Genomic DNA, 26,215 nt, shown 5'->3' on the forward strand with positions numbered 1-26,215 from the left:
AAAAAAAAAAAAAAAAAAAAAAACAGCTATGGACAAGTACGGGAAAAAAAGCGCTCAATTAAATTGCAGCCAAAACTTGGATATAATAATAATAATAATATTAATAATCATCAACAAGAATATTCACAAAAACAACAATAACCATATATAGCTACACAGGCAGAAAGAGTAACATTTACCTGTATATATATATTTATAAAAAAAAAAAACAACAACAACAACAACAGTGTAAAATTGATTGTCATTTCAAGATAAAAAGCATCAAAACATCCAAGGCATCAACAGTGAGGAACAAACTGGAAACTATAAAAAGTGACGAGGGCTGAAAGGGGGGTGGAGGGGGGGGGATTCACAGAACTATAAAGCCCGAATGCTCATGGAGAGAGAACCTATTTGGCGCACGTCATGCGTCTGAGAAAGCTTTTTGGCAGCCTCGAGTGCAGAAGAGCGGCTAAAACAGAGGCGATAGTTTGCACATGCCATCCAGAGCAGGAGAAAACTAACAGCGCGACCCCCTCAGTTCGTTTGTTTCGCCTCGCTGCGCCTCCCCGGCTTCGACGTTTCAGTGTCCGTGTGGCCAAAACTTCATCCGACGCTGGACGGGTTGGGACGCAGTTTTAAAAAGCGAGGGCAAGCTGTGGCTCATCGAGAGAGTGAGAAAGAGAGAGAGAGAGAGAGAGAAAGAGAGAGAGAAAGAGAGAGGGAGAAAAAAAAAGGGTCCAAAAAAAGTTCCACACCTGTCGAACGAAGCAGGGCGAGACTCAGAAAGTGCTGAGGAAGGCCGCGGCCTGGCGTGGAGAGAGCAGGACAGCGCCGAGAGAGGCGGCATGGCTTTGATTTGACCGAGCCCTGTGACCAAGAGAGGTAAACTCTTGAAAAAGCTTTTCAAGCAGAGTAAAGGGGTGTTTTGGAAAAGCATACGCACACACACACGCACACTCAGCCAGTCCACACATTCACACTCAAACACATACACCAGTAAACCTGTCCCTGAATGTGCCGAGCAAAGGGAAGTCTTCTTGTTCCACAAAATATACAGAAAGTTCACAGGAAGGTTTCTTCTTCTTTAAAACGTTCCTCCTTCCGCCACACGGTAGAGAAAAAAAAAACAAAAAAAAACCGCTGCGCTCGCGTGGCGTCGCAGTTACTGCCAGTCCTCGTCGTCCTCGTCCTCTCCTTCCGACGAGTCGTCGTTGGTGCTGTCCCCGCCCACCTGCCGCGTCCCGTTCTGCTGCCTCGCGGCCAGGATGGCGGCGGCCTCGGCGGCTGCCTTCGCCGCGGCCCGCTCCTCGGCCTCCTTCTGGCGCAGAGCCGCGGCCTTCTTCTCCTGCTCGGCGTGGCTCTTCATGTGGGCGCTGCGGCTCTTCACTTTGTAGAAAATCCTGCATGATAGAAAGACGAGGTCAAAGGTCATTTATCTCTTTTCAATCTTTTTCAGAGATTAACGTTGCTGTTGCTGGTGATGCCATTCAGACAAGGCTTCTGCTACATAAATGTTTCTTACAGTCTTATTCAGACGTGTCAGCTCATCTTTCATATGCTGCATTTAGAGCTGTAACGATTAGTTAATTTATTAGTCAGCTGATAGAAAATTAATCTACTATTTTGATAACTGACTACTTGTTTTAGTCATTTTACAAGCAAAAATGCCAAAAAATTCACAGGTTCCAGCTTCTCAAATGAGAAGATTTGCTGCTTTTCTTTGACAAAATGAATGAACGAATGAATTCTAACACTCATTTTGCTGTTGAAGTCTTAATTAATGACCGCTGTGATTGCATTGGACGCTCGGCCCCGCTTCTCACCAGCAAATCCTCCTATAATCTCATCAGTGTCATCATTTATTAGACGGGAAATTCTACTTCCTCTTTTATAACATCCCAAAAGCTCACAAGCATAAAATAAGACATTAAGTTCAGACTCTCATTTCATTCTTATCGCACGCTGTACGTGAAGCATTTAACTAGATATTTATCTATGCAGTCAGTGCTGATGAATATTGAAAATATACTGTGGTTTTTGTTTTGCGTCTTTTGATCTGCACTGCAATGGAAAAAAACAACAACCCAAAAACATTTTCATCGACTGATACAACACACACACACTTCTAACACAATTTTTATTTTCTTTGTGCAAAGGAGATATTAAGCGAAGGATAATTTTATAACAGTGGTCTTAAAAAGGAGGAACAAGATGTGCATTTCATGTTTTTCCTCTGTATTTAACTTTGTGCTGACGACATTCGTTTCAGGCTCGTGTTCAACGTATTACAGGAAAAGCTGTCTTTTACTGGTCTTATTAAGACATGAGGCCCGCATGTAAAATTGCCATCAGATTTATGTAATGAGGTGGATGTCTGAGAAGGAAAAGAGCAGAGTAGGAAAAAAGAAAAGGGGATGGGGGCTGAATCTTATTAGTTCTTGTTAGTTCATGCAGTTTGTTGATGTTCTGTAAATTCCTGAGGCAAAACTTCCAATCTGCCTGATTAGTGAAAAAAAAAAAAAAACTCTTATCCGGTACGTTGTTTACAGGTTGGAAGATGGATAGAAAGCATCTCTGTTAACGGCCCAACACATCTTACACATGTTTCTAAAGTCAGTACTTTAATAACAGTTATTATCCTTTTGATCGCTCTTCATAAAGATTGCGGTTGAATGTAGTAGGATGCCTGGAAATAGTGGCTGGCTAATGACAAGCTGTATCACTCTACAACATTATTCACAACAATGAATGTCACAGCATGAGACACACAGCAGTGAGTCTATATGCAATTTCCAGCATCTTTCAAGCATTGTAAATGTCTAATAAGCCCGGCTGGATTCCCTGTAACATATTCTAGCAGGCTGTGTAGCGGTGAATAATCTATAACGAGCACACTTTGAGCAGGTGAAGTATTTAAGGGGCGAGTGCACTGTAGCTCTTATCAAGTTGCTGGGTAGAGTTGCACTGACAGGAGGCGCAATGTGCCGGATCTACTCTGTGTTTCAGTTGCTAGGACACAGTTGGCAATAACAGGTCCGGTGTTGCCAGAGGACAGACTGTTATTTAATCAAAGCATGACAGGACGGTTTGATTCTTTCAAACACTGTGACACACTCGCCTCTATTTACAAATACATACTCCGAGTGGGCAATTGCAATGGCAACATTTCCTGCAGAAAATATGTGTTTTACATCTTACTCGTTTGGACTGAGGTCATTTATGTAACTCGACCGCTTGCTGCTGTCAGCTTTGCATAAATAAACATCGTCTCCAACACAACAGCGACTGTGACATTTCTGATCACTGACCTGCCACATTTCTTGCAGGGGAACTCTCCCTCCTGGCCGGCCGAGCCTTTGTTGCCTACTGAGGGGTTGGTCCGCCGTGTGTTGCCATCGTAGTGTGGTTTGGAGGTGGGAGGGGGTGGATGAGGCGGGTGGATGACCCGGGACAGAGGCTGGTCCCTCCCAGAGTCCTCCTGGCCTTTAATGATCAGGACGGTCCCGGGCTGCACGCACAATAAAAAGTGAGAGATGCAGTTAACATGAAAGCTCCTAAAGACATTTAACAGTCACTGAGACCAATTAAGAAAGTAATGAGACTGAAGCCGCTTTTATGAGCTCCTTTTATGTAAGATAGTATTACAATGGCACGCCAGCACATATACATACGGACACACGTTTTGAGAAAACAGCAACACACGACGCCTGTCGACAACTTATTATGTGTGCTAAACGGTGAATGTAGATTATGAGGATAAAGCTTTCCTGCTGTGTCATTGTTTGCTGAAAGACATAATGGGGTTACACAATCCAGAGAGGGTGGACATCAGCCAAGTTAGCGCCTCTAAACATCCAGCAGGGGGCAGCAAAACCAACGCCTCTCCAAAAAGGACAAGTCGGGCAGAGTTCATAAGGACAAACATGATAGTCTGATGAGGCCAACTGAGGTTTCTAACCAGGAGCATATGGAGGTCGCTTGTTTGTAGCCTTAATGTTGCTATGCTAGCAAGTTTTCGTTGAGTCTATTTAAAGTGAGTCTTTGAGAATTAGTCAGATCTAAAAGTGTTGAGGAAGCCTAGTTAAAGCAATGGGAGGCTCGTGTAATGTATTCATAAGAGGAAACAGGTGCACTTCTCCTCCTAAAAGTCAGCTGTGTCATTCATAGTTTAAAAAAAAAACAGCAAGACAAGGTGATTCTTTTGTGTGCGTGTGTGTGTGTGTGCCACCTTTTTTCCTGACTTTGTTCTGGAGAATACAAGCAACGTGCCTTTGCAGCCGTTGAGCAAATAAATTCTTGACAAGTTAAAAAGGCATTTCCCTGACGTCTTTACCACAGAAACAGAACGGAGACTGAATAATCTGTCAAGACGCCAAGAATTACCGGTGTCGCAGAATGTCATGACGAGGAGCTCGAAAAGAGGAAAGAAAAAAAAGAAAAGTCTGAGAAAATTATTCCAATCCGTTCCAAGAGCCTGACGGGAAAGCGCGCAAGTATGCGATTCCTAAAGATGAAGCATTAACTGCACCTGAAAACACACTCGGACAAGCTACACGAACGGGGCATTTGGGAGGGATTTCGTTACACTTTAATGGAAGTATTTAATGTTTCACTTTTATGAGAGAAAAGACTTTAAGGATGAGGACCATCTTGAACTAATATTATCTTTCCCAGCAGGACTAGTCTGAAAGCATTTTGTATCTTTAAAAAGACTAAAAACATGTGTTGGAAAAAGTTGGGGAAGGAGGGGTGGTGGTCATCTTATATTCAGGACAGTAAATCAGTAAACATGCAACCAATTTAATACATTTAATTGCAGATACTGTCGTTGTGCAAAAAAACTACAGAAGTTATATTTTAAAAAATTTAAAAAAAGCTTCCTTGGCTGTAAACTGATGACAGAAACACACATCCTGGACTTAAAATGGATAAAAAAAATAGTTATGAACCATGTTGTCACTCCAAAAATAAATATCTTCTCCCACGAGGCTACAGACTGGATTTTGGCCAACGTTGGAACATACTAAACAAAGATAATATTGTTTACAGAATGAAACTATATTTTTATCTCATCTTTGAGGGCAAAGACATTTGAATAGTTTCTGCATAAAAACAAAACAAAACAAAAAAAAACTGTTATGGTATCCATTATCTACTTATTTTATTTCTCCATTCAGTCATGGGTTCATTTCCCCTGCAGAGCTGATTATCAATTTCACACACTCACGTTCTCAGAGGACTGCACCGCGTGTGTCACCCTGGTGGGGCCGACATCCTGTTTCCTGTCAGCTGACCCTTCCCACTTCCTGCTGTCCTCCTCCCTCTGCGGCTCCAGTCTGTGAGAGCCCTGCAGACGCAAGCAATAAGACATTATAAGGAGCAATCGTCGAAGATGATATTCTTAGATGATATACACTAAATACTTACAAAAAGAAAAAGGAGGCCATTTGTTAATTTATGTATGCATGTAGCGTTGCACTGTTACCACAACAACCACCAAAACTGTATCTGCAATGTTTCCGTAGATGAAAGAAATCTCTGTATCTCATATTAAAATCAACATTGTGTAACACAGACAAACACACAACAAATACACCACTGGTGGATCTGAGCTGCAGCTGCCCGGACGGTTCAGTTGAACACTCGACTGGTCAATGAAAAATATTCTGATCCTAAATATTTCTGAACTGACACGCTGCAGTTTCACATCTAAATAAAGCGCTGCTGTGTCACGTCTAATCATATCACCCAGTGGTTAAACATCGCGTTCATTCTGTTGATTCCTGATCAGATTAACTTGTGACACCCGCTCCATTACTCCCTGTGTACTTCAGACAGTGCCCCTACTCCCTTTTTGCAGAAGCTTGTGAACTAGCTAATCTTTCATACTTGGACAAGCTTTGGTCTGCTTTGTGTCAGGGTCTTGATCCTTCCTGTGGGGGCGTAACTTGCTAAAAAATGTCTATACAAGAAGCAACAAACTACATCTTTATCTCAAGTATAGATATTAAATATAACATTTCACTTACCTTATGGTCCGTCTCCTCCTCAGTTGTCTTGCTCTCAAGAGGCTCGGCCTCCCCGTAGATTAGCGTCCCGTTGCGGCCGATCTTGACATGTTTCTTGTACGTGTAGTAAAACTCCACACACTGCGCCACAGTCTTAGTGGTGACCTGTGAACAACAGACACAGTCCCTGTTAACTTTGAATAGTCTTTGTTTTTTTAATGCCACTGAATGTCACTGAGCACCTAAGGTCATTTTGGAGGTATGCAGGAAGTACAACCACAGCCAAGTATAAGACCAGAAAGAGCAACTTCAGATGATGTGTGACCTTTGGTACCATTTTTAATGCATTGTTGTTTGTATTTGTAGTGTATGTAGTGTATTTTGTAATTTTTTGTGCTTTTTTGGCAAATGCTACTAATAAATTTCCAACTTTAGATAATAAAATTAAAGTTGATGTGTTTTGTTGCAGCTGTTTGGTACAACAAATGCCTAAAGCACATTCATCAATAAAATTTAAAAGCCCTTAATCTGGTGATTTGGCCTATAAACACAGTAAAACTATAAAACTGAGAATTTAGCCTCACCCTGGATCAGTGAAGTGGTGAACACAGGAAAATCAAATACTTTTGCACTCTTGTGGAGAAGCAATAATTGACTACGACACTTCAAATAATAGGTTAGGGTTACGGTAACGTTGTTGGAGGAAGGAAACATTGTTCCAGAGTGACTGTATTTTCCTTTACCCACCCACGGTCAGACAATATATCATCATGTGCAGACTGTTTTTTGTTGGGGGGGTTACAAACTGTTGGTAGAGAGGATTGAATCCAGCAGCTACTGGGTAGCCTCGTCTAACTAAGAGTTTTTTTTTAAAATTCCTTTTCCTTTGTGTTTGAAACCACAAACATACCTGTTTCTGCACCATGAAGAAGTCCTTCTTGTATGTGGAGATGCCTTTGTTGAACTGGCGTCGCTCAGCTGCTGTCCAGCTGTCTGATCCTGAGGGAGGGAGGCAGAGAAAGAGAGAGAGAGAGAGAGAGAGCGACATTTAAAAACAGAAAAAGACGCAACATCTTAATGGTCAGTTTAAAAAACACTCTAGTATCTGCCTCCCAACTGATATCTGGAGATCCTGACATGTTCAACCCCAACCCCCCAACCTTAAAACCACACACACACACACACACACCAAAAAAAAAAAAACACTCGATAAACAATGGGTCTCTTGTCTTCTGCTTGGGGATTAACCACATGCTGTAAACCCCCTCCCTATTTCCCTCCTTCCCTCATCACATTGACCCTGACAATCCTCCACAGTCACTCACTACCACCACCACCCCCAATACCACCACCACCACCACTACCACCACCACCACCAAACTCTCTCTTCTGCAGCTGCCATCGCTTAGAGGCAAGGCTGGAGGCTTTTAGAGTCCATCACTGTCAGATGGTAAAAAGACTGGGCAAGAAAACGATTCACTCATCCATGATTATACACTGAATGAAAAGTTGACAGATATGACAAACATCCACACATGCAGGATTCATCTTTGCTGAAATCAGGACTTTCAACTAATTATGAGCCGATTGTGAGTTTGCTTTGAACTTCTTTAATTTCAGAAAATCATGACAATCACAGGAAAATATTTAAGTATCAATTTCATATTTACTTTCTGTGACTGATAATTCACTTGTCATGGTCGCTGAATCATGTTGGAGCAGTAAAAAAACAAAACAACACATCCATTTGCTACTGTAAGTAAGAAAATCTATTGAAATATTATATTCAAAGGTTTTTAAATGACCAACCTGAGTAGTGGTAGTTCGACAGATAATGAGACTTTGGGAAAATTGGATTCCTCAGCATCAGGAGAGACAGAGCAGCCTGAAAAACAAATAACATTTTATTTAAAACTGAACAAACATGGCACATTAGCTGAACAGCAGTGATTGTTATGAGCTTTTTTATACAGCAAGTCACTCCTGCCAAGCAATCCGACTCCTGGTCTGTTAGGCGCTCTGATTGCACCTTATAAACCCGTAAAACACACTGAGCCAAACAATGAATCTGTTGCTTACAGGTAACCAGGGAGTGAGATAACCATCGTTCTCATTTTTCCTGCATGCATCAAGTTCCTGAGTGCACTATATCATGTTTATGCTCACTGTGGCATTGTCAAAATAACAATTAACTTTCTGCTCTTTGAGAAGCAACTGCGTATGAATGCTGAAAGACAGCAGTTTGAGCCTGACCGCTGCAGAGAGTGGGTGCTCTGACAGCCCCCTCCCCACCCCCTCGTAGTTTCCTTGACAACGTTGGACCAGTGCTGGTCGCTAGGGGCTTGAAATCTCTACCACTACTACCACAAAGCACTCCGACAGCTCTGCTGTTAAGTCTGCATCAGGCTGCGAGTCGACTCCAGTTACAGCATCTTCAATAATGGAAGTATTGATTTCAGATCACGGTTTAAGGCGATATAATGCACAATGTAAATGAAAATCAGCGTCAAATACTCCGCTTCAGTAATTTCATGTTGTAAAACTAGTCTTCTTCACACAAGACGGAAATAATCTGAGTTCAATTTTTGATTTTAAAATGCAACTGAAGTTTGTAAAACCAAGTATTTAGTACTCTAATCAACTTCCATAACAATGCAGATACAAACTGGTCACATGCAGCGCGGCCAAGCCTTTGTTTTTCTTTTTAATATCCCAGCATCCATCTGTAGTTATTGTCTCTTCGCCATCCTACTACTTATTTCTGTTTGATTCTCTTAAATAATTATACATCTGACTGTTTCCTCCACTGCTGGTATTTTGATGAGGGTGACATGACCACCAGCAAAGAGCCACTTGTATTGCCGTTTACCACTATTTGACCTCATTACCACAATGAGCTCAGAGCATATCGTTCCTTTTTTTTTTTTTTTTAAAGTTAAATTTAATCAGCAGCGGTGAGATTTATCGTCATAGGGGTGATTTATTTAGAGTATAGCTAAATGTTTTATATAGCTCTTTTATACAGATGAGCTTCAGCTGTGCTTGCTTTGCAGGTTTATGTCCTTCATATCTGCACTGCAAGCTGCACTGGTCCTGATGATGTAGTTACTGGTATGACAGTGATGCAATATGTATGACACATGATGTATTTATTGCTGCGGTAAAATGAAATATAGATGGACCAATCAGATTTCTTGGATAACTACAAACTATGTCTATAAGATGTGCACATGCATGAAAATCTAACACAAGTACAATTACAGTGCTGAATGTTCCAACCCGTGCTCACATTCTTTTTAGTGACGCTTTGACTTTTGCTTTATGTATTTGAAAATACCGCAGGACAAAGTAAAAGTGGAACATGGCTACAACACCTCTGGCTACGTTCAACAACAACCCTGTGTATCACACCTCTGTGGCAGTGCAATGCAGCTCATCTCCTCTACAGTCTGCCTTTAAGTCTGGCTCAATAACCAAACCGTTTCACTATCTCCGTCATCTCATGCCACCACAGAGTTTCAGTGCATAGCATGCTGAAATTCTACAGATCAGTCACTTCCGTTCACTAATCATTGAGAGCTCGGAGGGAGGCTTTCAATCACTACATTGTCATGCACACAAGAAACCACGTTATTGGGAGATATCAGGTTAAGGCAGGAAATCAGAGAGCACATGTACTTGCACTGCAATATCCTCATTACTTTAAACCTTGTATCTACATGCAGCTGGTCAGTAATCACATTTCTCTTCTCCTACCTAGTATACTTTTGAACTAAGGCTGGCATGTTTTCAGGGTATTATTGATACATGAAGCTGTTTTTGTCCTGGTTGGACAGGAATAAGAAGTCACTTTACATGACATTTAAGAAATGAGGTTAATTTTGCAGTAATCTGCTTCTGACCATTTACAAAGAAGTGAAACATTTATTCATTCCTCATGGAAATAGTGAGTATCACCAAATTTAAGGCCTTAAATTCAAGGAATTCTATTGCTTTGAAAAAATTACCAATTATTCAACTTTATGAATTAATGATTTATAACTTTGGACACATCAGTCACTCTCTACAATGGATGGTTGGAATAATTTTTATAAATCGTGTGTATTCTGTGTCGCAGTCAGTATTTTAATACAGATTTTGCCATTTGTATGAGTCAAGGCAATCCTTAAGAGAAAAACAGGTCGGTGTGTGTGTGTGTGTGTGTGGGTGGGTTTAGAGGAAAACCTAAAAAACAAAGTCTGCATAGTGCGGAACACAAATCTCAGTCGTTTTTTTTCTATTTCTATTTATTCATGGAAGTTCCTGCCCAGCCAGTCAATACGGATTGTTCTGTTTGTGCTCACCATTATGTCCCCTTTGCACTCGTACAGACAATGGTGGGCTAACTCCTGGTTGGTGCCGCCTCCACACAAAACACTGGAGCAGGCCAGGTGCATGAGGTCTTCCACTGAAAGAGACAAAGACGGTGACTGTAAGTGACAGACAAAAAAAACTACATTTTTCTATTATTAACTTTTGCTATTATTTTGCATATAGCGATGCCAATATTTTGCATGTTTGTAAGGGAGGGAGCCAAACAACTACAGTTACAAGATAACTGATTAATATGATATTAAACAGCACTCTGGGAAGTTTTACTGTGTTATTATAGTGTATAAATTTTCTCCACAGCGACAATTTAGCACAATATATATTTTAGCATGACATTTCATTGTATCCTTGGAGCAAACACCTCTTGTATATACTCTAAACATGCAAGTATCTCAATGTGATATGGGGAAAATAGGAAATAACTTGCGGCTCGAGACATCCTAAAATGCAACAGCTTGATTATGAATTTCTGAAAACACTCTCTCCAAAGTGATAAACAACAAAAGGTCACTTCTATATTTCACAAACAAGGAAATGACAGGATTCAGTATAAAACTAGAAAGTTTTAAAGGGGACATATGATGCTTTTTGTGATTTCCTGTCATTTATATACTGTTATGATGTCGAATGTCTATGCTAAACATAGTAAAAGTTCCAAAACTTGATGTGAACATCCAGCCTATTTCAGACAGAGCTGAACTGAGGAAGTGCATGAAGAACCAGTATAAGATAAACAAAGCAGTTTTTTTTTAACTGTAAATCATGCAAAAATATTCCAGTAGAGCCCCAGAAAAAAGAGAAGTAAGTCAGTCTTATTCCTGGTGGTTCAACAAGAAGAATAATCCTTATCATAATGGGCCACAACCTCAACAAATCATGGCGCCCCCCCCCCCCCCCCCCCAAAAAAATCCTGCTCCTGCACCTGCACGCTATCTGCCAAACTTTATGCTTTCAATTTCACATTTCTGTAACACCGTTTTAGGTACTTTTCTCACCTTTCTTGTGGAAGTCGGGTTTTTCCTCCAGTTCGTTCAGTGGAACCCACACCAGGTCCGCTCGATGCTGATCAAGCTCTACGGCGGACCGCTGCCTCAGCTCTGGCACCTCCGCCTGGTACCGCGACCCAATATTTATCCGTCTGGGAACAAGACATCAGTGTGAGTGACGAGGCTGGGAGTCGGTTCAATTTTGAATTCGATTGACTCTGAATTCACTAAGAGCCTCGACAGTTAAAGCAGTTAAATATTTCAGTCGGGACAACATGTATTTTATTTGAGTAAAGCTTGTTTTATTTTTGAGATCATATTGTTAGTTGCTTGCTTCTTTTTTCTACCATGATCTTTAAATAGTTGGAGGAAGATTGCTGTGGCGCTCAGACTGAGCACCGCAATTGTTGTCCTGGTCTGAACTGAAGCTCTCAGCATAATGAGTAAATGCAAATGCATTTCTTAAACTGGCTGAACTGAAAGTAAATGGATCCTCATCCTGCTGTGGGACGAAGGTCATGGTCAAGTGGGAAGAAAATCTAGTAAATCAACATGACAGCAGGTTTCTAAAAGGGCTTTACATGTCAATTGAAACCAGATATTTTAGTGCTGTAGTTGTGAAAATCATCTACATTGGCAGACAATCCTTTTCAAGGATGTCCCATCCTCCATTGCATTTCCAGTTGGCCTGGACTATTTCCAGCTGAGTGAGTGTGTACGTGCGTGCGCGTGTGTGTGCATGTTTTCTGGCAGCCTCCCCCAGGGTAGGTGGGCTGCTAAGAGTTGAACTGCGATGGCTCTTGTGTGTTTGGGTGTACACCAGGCCCAGCTGAAAGCATGATTTATGGGAAGCTTCACTGGCTCGTTCCTGACTAACTGCTGAGCAGCCGGCACCAGTCAGGCAACAGCTTGCACAATGCTCCCCCCAAAAATGGCACCTCGCTGTTGATGCGGGTACAAAAAAAAACCTACAAAAAAAGAATCCTTGAGTAATGGCTCTCGAGTTAAACTAAACGGAGTCTCGCTGTCTTTAAAACTCCCTGTGGTTCGGCTGGTCTAATTTTCGTAAACATTCAAACCCTCGATGGCTGTGTTTACATTTATGGGGTAACCTGGCTGGTGGCCATGTTCTACTGAAGGTCTTATTTGGTTTAAGCTGTTTACATACACCACTGGTACACTGCATTTGAGCATACCTGAGAATAAGTTTAATATCAACAAAACATGCCAGCAAACTCAAGAGGGATGAAAAAGATGACAGAGAAAAATGTCTTTTGTGCTTTTCTCCGTGTTATTATATGAATTAATCATTATAAATGAAAGAGCTTTGACTGATTAAAGTTAAATGAAGTCACCTTGGGCTCTGAGAAATTATGGGAGGATTTTTTTTTATTATTATCTGACATTTTATAAACTAAAATCAATCAAAAAAAAAGAAAACCAACACATTAAATAATACATAAAAATAAGATAGTTTCAGCTCTATTTATTCTTTCTGTCTTTTGGCCTGTACAAGCATTTCAACTTCTCATTGCCGCTGCTGAGCCATGTGACTCTCTTGCCACTTTTTATTCTTCAACCACTCTCTACTACACTCGGGGATGGCTGCAGTGAAACTGCGCTGACTGCGTCACGTGGTGTTATGTGGTTTACTGAAACCCCTAGAACACATCGGACGCACTATAAAACACAGAAGTAGCAGTCGGGTTACAGTATCCGACATGTGTGTATATCTTGGCAGCGAAAGTGATAAAACTAGCACTTTTCTGGAGGGTTCACATGCGTCGAGATGCTGCCTCGGCTGATACGCTAAAGCCAAATACGAGATATTGTAAACCACTGGATACGCGCCAGCTGTAATCTAATTCTAGCCATGTTATAACTTCCACTAAAATTTGCATTTTAAAACTGAAACCAGCTTATTTGAATAACCAAAACATTCTCTGTGAGAGTGAGTGTCAGGACACAGTCATAGGTCCCAGATGGATTTCCTGCCATTAGTTTTGAAACAGATTTAAGGCTTTCATTTGGCCGTTAAAATGAACTTCTTATGACAGGATGCACTTTTAATGAGAGAGACATTAGACTGCATAGTTCTACCAGAAGGAAAATGCTGGCACTGATGCAAGCTGCGGATGACAGGGCAAAAGATTCCAGTGGTAACAGTGGCAGAAGGGAGGGCCGCTTTAAAGGATGGGTTTAGAATTTCAAGAAGTCTGTGCTCTCTCTCAGCCCACTGTTATGGTTTGAATAATTGATTGCAGAACTACTACTCCAGCTATGATAATGCATGCTTTTGAGGGCGACGTGTAATTTTTTTGAAATGACACACAAACCTCAAACCCACCCTTTCCATAATGGAATGGATGATTTTGGGATGAGGAGAGGGGGAAATACTCACGGCTCGATGCTGACCGGAGTGGCCTCGCTCATAGCAGAGAGAACTGGTGGTGTTATGTCGCAGCTATCTAAAAAGGAGCAGAAAGAAAAAAAAAACAACTCAGTAACATTATCAAAAAAAGTTTTTTTCCTAAAAATAGCTACATTTTAGTATGAAAGTGCTAGGAAAACACTATTTTCTTTTTCATTTATTCAATTTGGACTGAATACACAATGAATTATTTAGTTAGGGCTCCATCTACAATCTGCAAATATTCATATTATTCAGTTCACTTGGTATTTCTACTTACTCGAGCGCAACAGGCTGCGTGTGGCTGACTTGGGTGTTGCAGGAGGCGGCAGGCCCTGACTGCTGGCTGCAGCTGCCGCAGAAGAGAGGAACGTGGAGAAGTAGAGGCCGGAGCCTTCACGGACAGGGCTGAGGATCGGCGGAGGCGTGTAGGGAGGCATGGAGAGGGGGTTGTCAGCGAGGCGAACAGGGGAGCGTAGGTGGCTCTGGTAGGGCGTGATGCTGGAGTAGACGGGAGGGGCGATGAATAAACCGGGTTTAGGTGGTGGGATGAAGAGAGGCTCTGGCCTGGGACGCCGTTTGGACTTCTTGCCGTCGTCGTCTTTTTCCCCCTCTGTGCCACCGTTCTGGTAACGAAAGATCATTTTATTGGGAAACGTATCACATATCTTTGTGTACAGTTTGACCTTTAAATATTATGACTTAAAACAAAAGAAGGACACATGCAGCAGTTTTTCCCCTAGAATTTTTTTCCGGCCTGGTGTACAACATTGTTGTTTTCGTTGGTCAGTCCCCCGCGTTAGAGCTTTTACTTTTTTCAAGTGGTGCCATGCTCATGTTAGCTAACCTGCATCCAATATGCTCTCGCTCTGCAGTAATTGAAAGGGACTCTGATAGCAGTTACAAGTGGAATAGTATCGCACAGAGGCTCCCGAACGCATATGATTATTGATTTCCGAATGAATGGATATTTGGCATTATTTTTGGCATTCAAAAAAAAAGATTTTTTTTGGCCTGGTGGGGGGGGGTTCTAGTCCCGGTGGCCCACCAGGCCTGTACAATTATAGGGAAAACACTGATGCACGCTCACGTGATTGGCTGGCTGACTGTGTGTTTATCCAGAGAGAGAGAGCAAGGCACCCTGACCCTCAACAGTATGGTACATATTGTACAGTACAGCGAGGCAATACATTAATAAAGCTAAACCCTGTTAATCTGCCTGATCTGGGACAGGGCAACCAGTCCACCAAATCCCCCTGAAATGAAAGCGGGAAAGGGAGAAAAGTGTGGAAGGCTGAATTAGGGACAGGGGAGACATATAGTATGGTGGGGGCAAGGGAGACTGTGCTGGGGGGTGACGTAGCATCAATGCAGGGTTTTAATAGCTGGACTGACTGAAGATGACGGTGGAACAACGGCCTATTACCCCCCCCATTCTCTGTCAGTTTGGTAAATAATGACTTTGAATGTATGAAAATGTGCCAGTAACCCTTAAGAATAGCATTAGAAAAACAACACCAAACTCTGCTGTCACTGTCATTTTATCAAAAAGCAGCAGGGATTGTAGGTGTACCCACCTGCTCTGAGCTTTCTGTCAAGGAGTTCCTGAGTGAGCGTCGCCGGGTGACGATGACCGAGGGCTTGTGGTCTGTGCGGCCGAGGTCCTGGGGGTTTGAAGGCCTGGGGGGCCAGCTGGAGGCCAGGGCTGCTTCATCCCTGTCAGGGGAGGAGGGCTCCTGCCTCCGCACTGGAACAGACACGGGGATGACGAGAGGAAGGAGGCTGTCATCTCTAGGCCGCTTGGCGTTCAGACCCTCTGGTTCAGTGGGACTCCACGGTCTGTGGGGCTCCTGACGAAGAGGAGGGTCAGGGTGTTACAATGCTATTCATTTTTTCCTCAAAACACAATATCAAGAAGCATATGCAAATGCATGACATTGTACACGCTATACTTGTGTTATTATGTTTTTGTGGAGGTAAAAGAGTGACCCCTCAAACAAAGCTACTATGAGGTAGTTGAAGCAAGTAGTTTCCCTTTGTTGCTTGCTGTAGAGTTGTCATTGCAAAACTTGAAACTGCAGCAGCTCACAAGTTGATCCACTTTGAGGTGACACATTTTCAAATGCAACAGCCAGTAAAATCAACTTGCATAGCTGATACAATGCACTATGCAAGTGCGAAGAATGAAACCCCCTTGCAACTTTTACTGAATGTAGCTTAGCTTTCCAGCTTTGCACACCACAGCAACTTCAATCTTAAACTAAAATTTACTCGGGTGGCTGTTACTTCACCAAGGCAAGCTGCCAAATTATAATCAATAAAGTAAATGGGAACCTTGTAACTCACCTCACACAAAGAAAAAAAAACCCAATACGAAAACAAAAAATTTAGTCAATACTCAAACAGGGTGTTGAAAGATAGGTCAATACAACATTAAACAAGCCTGAAATGTATTCCTAAGTGACACAATCAATACCTGGAAAATGAACAATTTGAAAATTAAACTGAGCATTGAATTCAAAATGATCGTGCCTCTGCTGTTTAGTTTTGATTTCAACAAGAGCGTTTGTGCATCCGCACCTTGATATCGTACGGTTAGGTGCAGCGTTCAAGTGACACACCTTACACGCACGTCAACGGAACTGTCCCCAACAGCATGCTTGACATTTTTACTTTTGAGAAACCATAATGAGTGGGCACGAGCAGCCTGTGTGCTTCGGAGCAACGATCGACTCTGGAGCAGCTTCAAAGCCATCTCAACCACCACATCATAGCCCCGATGAAGACAGATGCATGCTGTTGCTGCACTCTGCTTCTTCATGGGCAGAGAGGCATGCAGCAGTGTGGCTACACTGGGTCTGTGCTCATTATTGCTGGTGGAAAACTCCAGCCCCTACACCAGGGCGGTAGAGAGATATTCTGCTGAGCACTGCAGGCAGGGCAACCCTGCACCCCTCCCAGTATGGAGGGAGGGGGGAGGGCAAGCGAGGCCAGGCTGGAATTTCTCTCCTTTGATGGGATGGGGGAGGTGTGCAGGCATGTAACCAAACACACTGTCTGTATGATCAGCTACCCAGGAGGCAAATCCAGGGCACAGCCATACTGAACTACAGACATACTGACTCAGTGCTGTTTGGCAACGGAACTTGTTGCACAATCAAGGATTTAGCACATCAACAAAGATAAGTGTATGACTTCACATGGTACAATAAGGGTTATTTATCAAGTTCGTTCATGGGAAACATCTTGTGAGAGCCGAAAAGTAACATAAGTAACACAGACATTCTAAAGGCTGTATTTACCCTGTGAGAAAATTCGCAATGTTTAGTCTTGTTTTAGCTTCAGATTCTCCCCACAAGGCTGAGCTGAGCAGCTTAGTTCTATGGTGTACACTTTGTTGGGTGTTGATTACATTCAGCATCACTTCCAGCAACACGTTAATCACAAACAACACAAGTTTTGGCACAATTTTCCTGGCAGTTGCTTTAGGCCGTTTGTTCCAGTTCCCGCTCTTGTTCGGGGAGCTGAAGTCCCATTGCAATTATACCCTGGGATAACACTAGAAAAATAGATTTTCAGCTTTCACAAAGATATTCTCAATTATGGCTTCCAGCTTGAAGCGACGAGTTTAGATATAAACTGCTGTCATCAAGATTCAGAACACTCAGTCCTTTTTCTGTTTAAGTTTCTTTTTTTTTTTTTTCTCCTGTGGTTCTTTTGCTTGAGAGGAAACAGCTGAGAAACAGATGAGTGAGCAAATAAACAAGGGAAACAGAAAGACACAAAAAAAGGATATGGAAAATAAAAAAAATTATAAAAGAGAGCATGACAAAGAAAAGGGAACGATCAAACATTTTGACACAAGTCTCAAAGTTGAACTGAGGGCAGGCCACAAACACATACAGTAGATAACTTACCTTAACAACATGTGATGGTAGGGACTCCATTTCGGAGGCCTTCTGAGCAAGGGTCTCCAGGTTGACCTCCTGGGAGACCCTGCGTTTCCTGCGCGTGCTCTGGATGACACCCGTCGGGGCTGCCTGGATATCACGGGCACCGTTCTGGGAGCCCTGCGGTCCCGGAGCGGCTTGATCCGAAGAGGCAAGGAAAGGGTTGTCGGATGGTGCACCGCCTTCCTTGGATAACCGGCGTGATCTGCGAAGCTGCTGTTGGGACTGGAGTTGCGTCTGGGGCTGCGATTGAGACAAGGGCTCAGACTGGAGAGGGGGTTGCAGCGGATCCGAAGGCTGTTGGGGTTCTGGGGTGATGTCCTGGATGATCGGTTCCTGGATCTTTGGGGGAGCTGGAGCGGAGGACTCCTGGGAGTGTACCACCACAGGTTGTGGATGAGGGTGAGGGTGTGCATTTTGTGCACCGGGGTAATAGTCAAGCACATGAGGGTTTTTTTGTTGCAACTGCTGATGTTGCATTTGCTGCTGAATTTGGAGCTGTTGCTGCTGCTGCTGCTGCTGTTGTTGTATTTGCTGCTGCTGCTGCTGTTGTTGCTGTTGCTGTATCTTTTGTTGCTGCTGCTCGTGCTGTAGTTGCTGCTGCTGCTGCTGCTGTTGTAGCTGCTGCTGTACGTGTTGTTGATGTTGAATGATTTGCTGTTGCTGCATTTGATGGTGCTGCTGTTGAATTTGCTGCTGGATTATGTGATGCTGCTGCTGTTGTTGTTGCTGGCGTTGTATTTGCTCTTGCTTCTGCAGCTGCTGTAACTGGTGTGGGGGTTTGGCCTGTGTTGAGTAGTTAGGTGGGTTAGGCAGGGTTGTCCTGTTGCCTTGGAAGGTCTGATAGTAGGCTGGCAGGTGCTGCTTGGGCTGACCGAAGGCCAACTGAAAGGGCTGAAGCACGGAGCTTCCTCCAGGATGGGATGTGCTGTGCTGCTGGGGGTTCAGTGCCCCAGGTTTCAAGGTCTCTTGAAAGGCCTGGGACTGCTGCTGCTGTTGCTGCTCCCAGTCTAGGCCCCGAGCCTTAACAGCATCCCTGTAGGCTTCCACTGTAGGGTTGGGCCCCATTGGCTGCTTGTCTGCAGCTCTGTTAGGGGGCTGTTGATGTGGCTGTAAGCCAGAGGTTTCGTGCATTGACTTCACAAATGCAGTCTGGGTCCTTGAATCTGTAACGTTAACTCCACCGATGTAATTAGCAAAGTTTTGTCCCCAGTTCGTCATGGTGGTCCAGGAAGCAGCTCTCTGCTGCTGGGACAGTGATGGCTGCTGCTGACTGGGCTCTTGATGGGCCCACTTCATAGGCACTGTCTGCTGATAATGACCTCTGTTCTGGTCACCCTTATCTGGACTGAAGATGACAGAGTTGAGGTACATGTGAGGACCCTCTGGATTAGAGGTCACAGTACTTGCAGCCTCGCTCTGTCCGGGGTCTGAAGCAGTACCACCTGGAACATAATAGGATCCTTCAGGGTGCTGAGAGGTCTCCTTCATTGCTACGCTTTGTTCGTTGAAAAACGTGATGCGTTTGCCTGTTCTTTTAGTGCTGGGTTTCTGCTGGGCAGGTACACTCATGACGGGCATGAATAAGCCGAACCAGAAGAATATCTTCAATAAAACCAACTATTAATTCTCCCCTGGAGTCACTTGAATATATCAATCAAAAAAAAATATGCTTGAGTATACCCTTCTATTAGGTAGCCACAGTAATATAAATCTGCAAAACTACATTAACATCAATGTGAGGAGTAGACAGTTCAAACAAAAAAATCTTCTCTTTCCCTTTGCAGTTCTTTGTGACCAAGTCAGAGGTCCCCGGCCTGGGATTAGCAGATCTGAAGAAGTCTGCGTGGTTTTCTCATTCATGGGCAACACCCTGTAAAGAGAAAATGAGAGAGGGGTCAAGCACAGAGCCATCAGGCCAAAGGGGTCCCCACAGGGGGGGGGTCTCATTATCATCCCCGCCTCAGCCATGTAAAAACCTGCTGTTTGCTTTTTCAACAATAGACCTCCACTGAAAGGTATCTGGTGTGAGAATAGAGGAGGGGAGGGGTAGGTCTAAACTGTGTCATTATTCACTAAGCTCACATGACACAGGGATAAGGTCCCGCATGGAGGTGATCACGTATACCATCGGATCAGCCTATACTGTTCGAACCTGAGGGCTTGGAAGGTAGTTAATAGAAACAGCTAAATCAATAGTTGCTGGAAATGTCATTACAGCTTATTACTGCACCACATTAAATGATGAGACATGACATCAGCGCTGAAGCATCACCACACACTTGAGAAAAGTGTTCATCAGGGAAGCTTGATTACTTTTTTCAAAACCCCTCATATCTCAACTGACCGGTTACAGAAAAGATGCTCTCTTTTCCCGCCAAACTACTGGAACGTGACAGAAACCTCTCTTTTTACAACTGAATGAGTCATCAGAGGTGAAAAAAGGGAAACCGTGCCCTTTGAACCATGGCTGCAGAATCAAAAAGGAAGGGTAACTGAAAGTGAGCAGGCATGAGTCATGATGAAACGATCTCTGCGAGGGAAAAAGAGAGCAGGGAAAAAAAAAAAAAAAAAAAAGTTAAAATGGCCTTGCAGGCTTTGAAAGCTTGCAGGGGATCTTGACTATTGCCATGGTAACCCATTATGATTATCAAAAATATTATATGATGGCCATGTTTCGGAGCAGATTTTGACTCGATGCAGTCTGCCAAATTTCAAGATGCACGCAGATCCCAACTGTTTCTGTTAAAATTTGAATCCTTGCTCCATCTGTATAGAATAAAAAATCTTCTGTCAGTCTTCAGCACCAGTCAAACAATCCAAACAGAAAAAACATTAAGACTTTTCTACTGCTGCAAAAAATCACAAAAATCAAAGCAATTGCTGCATGACAATATGTCAAGATGATTACATAAATGCTAGAATCTCCACGACACAGACTTGGCAAAGGCCATCTCAGACAACCAAGGAAGTGACTGACAATTGTCACCTTTTACTCGTGGCCTAGTAAAACACACATGCTTCTTAAAATAGACAGCTGCAGCTGTTCAGATCCTGCACTGGCTCAGGGGCACCACATACTGAAACCTCAATGACCATGCTTTTTCGCTAACAAACACTGTAACTGCATCAGCACTGCCACGTGATGCTCAAATCCTAAGAAACATCCTCTATGAAAAAGGTGCATCATAGTTTCCTTGCAGAATGACCCTGCCTTGAAGCAAAATAAATAAATAAAAATACACACACAAACACTCTCTCTCACACACACACACACACACACACAACTGCTGATTACTGTGCCACCATGCTGTGTGAGGAGTCTATGTGCATTAAATCAGGCGCACACTCAATCTGAGGTGAGGGATCATCGTGACGCATCACAAGTGCAACCTTACACAAGCCTGGGGTTTAGCCCAATAAACAAAGTAACACGTTAAATTGGCTTAAAATAAATGTCAAGCACTATTAGCCGCCCTAATCCATCGCTGCTTCCTAATTTAAATCAGCCCGTGTGGCGCGGCTCGCACACCAGCGGACATAACGCGGCCTGCACGGTGCAAGAGACGACAAATAAAAAGAGGAAAAACATGCGGAGTCCTTCCAAGGCAGGTCTCTTCCTGGACCCCCCCTCCCTCCACATCACTCTCTCCCTCTCTCCCTCTCTCTCTGTGGCCAGCCAGCTCAGCGCTATTTACTAGCAACCCTTTGTTGCAGAAAACGGATTATCCAGTCACTAATGCCATGTCCCATTGCAACCAAACCGAGCCAACAAATGCAGCCTGTATGACCACAAAGTGTAGTTGTATGGCTGACAAAACAAACGCCGTGGATCGATTCCAACTTGTCAACAACGTTAATACGTCACATGTGTCTTTCAGTGCAGTCGGTCTCACTTTGATTGAGGCGTTAAAAACATCCTACAGACGCGCCATGAGCCCGTATGGAGGTTCTATCAGCAGCGGTGCGCGCCCAGTCCGTCTCGGCGAGGTAAACAAAACTTTGTCATCAAGCCGTGGCCACAATAACATGCACTGTCGACCACCATAGTAATCGACACCGCGTCTCCTGTCTCTGTCTTTCTTTCCCCCCACCTCCCCTCCTCGATACTTACTGTGTTTTGTCATGAAAGCTGCTACTAACGGCAGCTCAGCCCGCAGGATCGCACACTCGCAGTTCTGTGCGGCCAGTGGCGGCGGCAGCAGCAGCAGCAGCGGCAGGCCCGTACAATACAGACCTGCGATGATGACTGCATACATCCCCAAGGTTGACTCATGCTATGCTGCTGCTGACCTCACTCACTGGTACTTTTTCCCCTTATCCCCCCCTCCTCCTCCTCCTCCTCCTTCTCCTCCCACCCCCTGCTGCTGCAAAGTCAAGAGGGGAAAAAAAAAAGGGGGTCGACGTCGGTGCGTAAACAGGATCCTTCCCGATCGGAAACGGAACGCTAATCTGCAGAAACGCGAGCGCAATGCCGCCGCTGTCTGTTGCACATTATTGCACTAGGATTGCACAAAAAAAAAAACTCACACTGCCAATGCGGCCTTTTGCTGTACACCGAGTCTCTCTGTGTGTGTCTCTGCTTGTCTTGTGATCCCCCCCCCTCCCCACCACCTCCACCGCCGCCACCACCAGCTCGCTGGCCACACCTACTTCCATGCCCATAATAGGTCTTCCTCTGACATGGAAGGCGCTGTAATTTACGGAGCAAGATCCCTCTCAGTCCATGCGGGAAATTCCAACACACATGGGAGGACCGCGGGGATTGGAAGGGGAAGGGCGCACCCGGCTGCACTCTTGTTTTACATTCACTTTCCTTTCACATTCACACGAAAATCTTCCTGGCATGCACATGTGGTGGGTGTCTGCACATGACAGGCAAAGCAGTGTCTTTATTATGGAGGCTAAGTTGTGTGTATAAAGTATATATTTGTGTTAGTATTAGAGGAGCTGGTGATGCTTGTTTTCATTTAAACTTAATCTGTTTTCTCCATTACTTGCAGGAAAGTCTATAAAATGTCAAATACAGTCACAGACTGTATCTTCCACTAGTTCCCAGGAACCAAATGGATGTAAAAATATTACATTTTTAGCCTGAAAAGCAGCCAATCCCCCAAAGTATTCACTTACTTTTTGCATTTGTGAAGAGAAACACAGTTTGGTACTTTTTACTGAAATAAAAAAGACTAAGTAAGCCAAAGTGATTCACTTTAAATGTTTCTACAGCTGTTTCCTACAGCTACTGTAGAGGCTACCTTTTTATTTAGCCTATTTGACATCACTGAGTGGGTCAAAGATCATCTTGCGACATTTGGGACTGGATCTACGTGGTATTACTTCATCCTGAAACTAATACTGAGCAGCCAACACTAATTTGATATTATATTACATTACACGCCAGTCTTTAGGTGCAACAGAAGCAAGCTAAAGTATCCTATTTATCCCAAAATAAAGGCCTTTTTCATCGCAGACTATTTTCACTTGTAAACAATAAAAAGCATAAATGTAATTAATGATAATTATGATGACACTGTTCCATTAAAATGTCCCAGTGAGCCAGCATGCAAGATACCAGCTTCCTGGACCAATGAAGTGAATTGATGATATTAATTAGACATGTGCTTTTCCTGCTATAATATGTTTAAATGTCTCCTGTGAAAATGCCTACTGATATTTCAGCAGTCAGACACTAAGAATACACCATGCCCAAGGTTTAGGTTAGAACAATGAACTGGACATTAACAGACATGTTAGTTCATTAAAATCACAAAACCTTTACTAAATGAAAACTAACTAGTAGATATGAGGCTGGGCCATATGGGGAAAAGGTAACGACAACAGCAAGACCTTCTATTTTAAATACTGACAACAGTGAAAACTTAATACTGGTATAGTTCCAAGTCCTGGTAGAAAATGTTGAAGACGTTGCAATATCATGTCACTGGACATGACCAAGCATGTGTCAGCCAGACTGTGCAAGGCCTGCAGTCTCCCTCCCAGACTCTCTTTTTCTCTCTGGCCCTTAAAATAACGTGCAAAGCCTAAAAACATTCACAGATGCAGTTGACAAGGAGTCGAGTCAGACTGACATGACTGCCTCCGTTGACACTGTCACTGTACTGGGAATTGTAGTGTGATTGTGTGAGTGTGTGTGTGTGTGTGTGTGTGTGTTAAACAGCCTTTTCTCTTGGATGCACCAATATGGGCTTTTGGAGCTGCTACCAGTACTGCTGACACGATTGTCGATAATTTGTTTAGTCATCAACATTAAAATGAATCAGCACCTAATCTGATAATCAATTGAGTAACTTTTTTAAGCAAATTTGCCAGATATTTGATGAGTCCAGCTTGTCAAATGTGAACATTTTTTTGCTATTTCTGTTATATTTAATTGTAAAGAGAATATCTTTACAATTTTTTTTTGACAGTTGGCTAAACAAAACAAACAATTTGAAGACATCATCTTGGGATCTGGGATAGAACTGCAACAGTTAGTCAATTAATCGATTAGGCGATTGATTGTTTTTGGTCATATTTTAAACAAGAAAAGCCAACATTTTCTAGTTCCAACTTCATAAATGTGTATATTTTCTGGTTCATTTGGTCCTCTGTGATAGTTAATCGAATATCTTTGGGTTGTGGACTGTTGGTCGGGACAAAATAAGACATTTTATGTTGCATCTTGGACTTTGGGAGACAGTGACTGAGATTTTTCTGACATTTTATAGACCAAACAGCGAATCGGGAAAATAATCGACAGATCAATCAATAATGAAAATAATCATCAGTTGCATCCCTAATGTTTTTCAGACATAACATAGGACCAGTGACTGAGTTTTTTCACTATTTTCTGACATTTTATATCAAACAACTAATCGAATAATCAGGAAAATAATCGACACATTAATCAATAATGAAAATAATTGTTAGTTGCAGTCCTAATCTGGGGAAATGTGACAGGCATTTTGTGTCTTTACCTGGCAGATCAATACAGATTTTAGACTGATATTGTCAGATTTAGGATTACATATCATGTCAATGACACATTTTAGTAAGGAGGATTTCATTGCACAGCTAAGATCAGGGTTAGCTGGTTTAAACTTCAGCTACAGTTAGGTGACACTTGACACTGGGTGTCTGTCCTCTGGGACTTTGTGGGAATTTGACATTTTATGTGTGTGCGTGTGTGTGTGTGTGACGGGATGGGGGGGGGGGGGGGGCTAGCTACATTGTTTAAAAACAACTCATCAGTGTGGCTAATAACAACGCCCTTATCAACCATGAAGCCACCAAACCATAAAAAAAATGCTAAGCACGAGTTGGCAGTACGTTAATTTACTTACATTAAACTCGGTCCCTCCATGGCACACAGGATTTCATTTCCCTGTGATGACGGTGCCCTGCAGCAGCTAAAGTTGACGGTAAGCTAGTGTAACGGTGGCGACGGTACTGACAAAATCACTTCAACTTTTTTTTTTTCTTTTTTGCAGATTCCTCCACAAGGCGTCACTTCTCAGCTTCACTTTGAGACACTTCTAGCTAGCAAGAGTCGATGACTGTCTGCAGCCCATCTTTGGGGACCCGCGTTTACAACGTTAGAAAAGACACGGAGCGATTGCAGTGGTAACGTCGATTGTAATGCTAAAAGTAGTTGATATCACTGCATAATCTGTTCAATGGCCGCAGTGTTGGTGAACATGAATAATAAAATAGGTTGTTGAGGCCGCGTACCGTTTCTGATTTTGCTGTAGCTGCCTCAACGGCTAAACTGCACCTAGGAAAAAGACGACCGAGTGAATGTCAAGATAGTTACTGTCTGGTGGTAGATTGGACCGGTCACGGACCTCTCGCGATATTTTTATTATAACCCCGACATAACCCTAACCTCGCGAGAGCTCGTCCCTCGGGCTCATCCAACCTAGCATTTATCATGTAGTAGACATTGAGGAAATAATTGTCGCACTTTCGTATGGTTCGTGTTAGTGTCACACGACGCTGTCAGTTATTCATAGTGTCAGTAAATACCTTTTGGGAAAAATAGATATAGTGGGCTATAAAATATGACACACACTGATTCACTGTCTAACGGAATTCAAACGAAAGCGGAAGTTGTTGACAGGGAAGCCTCTTGCTTCGCTCTGAATGTGATGAGACTTTTTACTGTGTGTGTACTTTCTGCTAGCCTACAGACAGAACGGACCTGTTGTGTAATGTAAACACTGCTTTTACAGTAGGTTGTGTAAGTAGTTAGCCATTTTTTCATGCACAACGGAACCACCCGCTCATAAAAGCTGAGATTTGTTGCCAGGTCTGGTTTTCAAAGGCACCCCTCAGATATCAAGGGTATAACGCTGTTCTTCAAGGATGCAGGTGCAGAGAGTCGTTCTCAACTCCCGACCCGGTAGGTAGGATAGTTAGTAAAATAAACTTTTTTCTCACAGCAGAAGGTGACCCTCTATTCTGGTCAATCGTGCTGTAACATTACTGCACCCGTGTGGCTAATGTTTA

The 26,215-nt window shown here is 43.1% G+C and overlaps 2 protein-coding genes across 5 annotated transcripts in view; one reads left to right on the forward strand and one right to left on the reverse strand.

The window, feature by feature from the left end:
• On the reverse strand, window positions 1–25,138 carry mideasb (mitotic deacetylase associated SANT domain protein b). Of its 3 annotated transcripts, none has more exons than XM_042387823.1 (13): window positions 25,051–25,138; window positions 17,675–19,580; window positions 15,335–15,607; window positions 14,038–14,383; window positions 13,749–13,815; window positions 11,357–11,499; window positions 10,334–10,437; window positions 7,800–7,875; window positions 6,901–6,989; window positions 6,012–6,155; window positions 5,210–5,329; window positions 3,291–3,490; window positions 1–1,382 (listed from the first exon to the last, which is right to left on the reverse strand). In XM_042387823.1, exons 2-13 carry the CDS (start codon window positions 19,286–19,288, stop codon window positions 1,145–1,147), a joined length of 3,414 nt encoding a protein of 1,137 aa, XP_042243757.1. In that variant the 5' UTR covers window positions 19,289–19,580; window positions 25,051–25,138; the 3' UTR covers window positions 1–1,144. The 3 variants fall into 3 exon arrangements, with proteins under 3 accessions (XP_042243757.1, XP_042243759.1, XP_042243758.1); XM_042387825.1 differs by lacking the exon at window positions 25,051–25,138 and adding an exon at window positions 22,238–22,319; XM_042387824.1 differs by lacking the exon at window positions 25,051–25,138 and adding an exon at window positions 21,822–22,022.
• ptgr2 (prostaglandin reductase 2) overlaps window positions 24,977–26,215 on the forward strand; it is a 3,787-nt gene continuing 2,548 nt past the window's right edge. The window contains exon 1 of one of the 2 annotated variants that reach the window (XM_042387827.1): window positions 24,977–25,128. Coding sequence is in view for 1 of the 2 variants with exons in the window: in XM_042387826.1 (XP_042243760.1) it covers window positions 26,072–26,108 (37 nt within the window). In the remaining variant the exon portion in view is untranslated. The other variant, XM_042387826.1, reaches the window with a different exon arrangement.

The sequence above is a fragment of the Thunnus maccoyii genome, chromosome 16, assembly GCF_910596095.1.
Source record: "Thunnus maccoyii chromosome 16, fThuMac1.1, whole genome shotgun sequence".
NCBI lineage: Eukaryota > Metazoa > Chordata > Actinopteri > Scombriformes > Scombridae > Thunnus > Thunnus maccoyii.

Bases quoted from the DNA above. Each gene is read 5' to 3' on its own strand.
- mideasb (XM_042387823.1), bottom strand. From the start codon at position 19,288: ATGCCCGTCATGAGTGTACCTGCCCAGCAGAAACCCAGCACTAAAAGA. The intron at 15,608-17,674 runs GTAAGTTATCTA...CCTCTTCGTCAG, and splicing joins TACCATCACATGTTGTTAAG to GAGCCCCACAGACCGTGGAG. The intron at 5,330-6,011 runs GTAAGTGAAATG...TTGCGTCTGCAG, and splicing joins AGGAGGAGACGGACCATAAG to GGCTCTCACAGACTGGAGCC.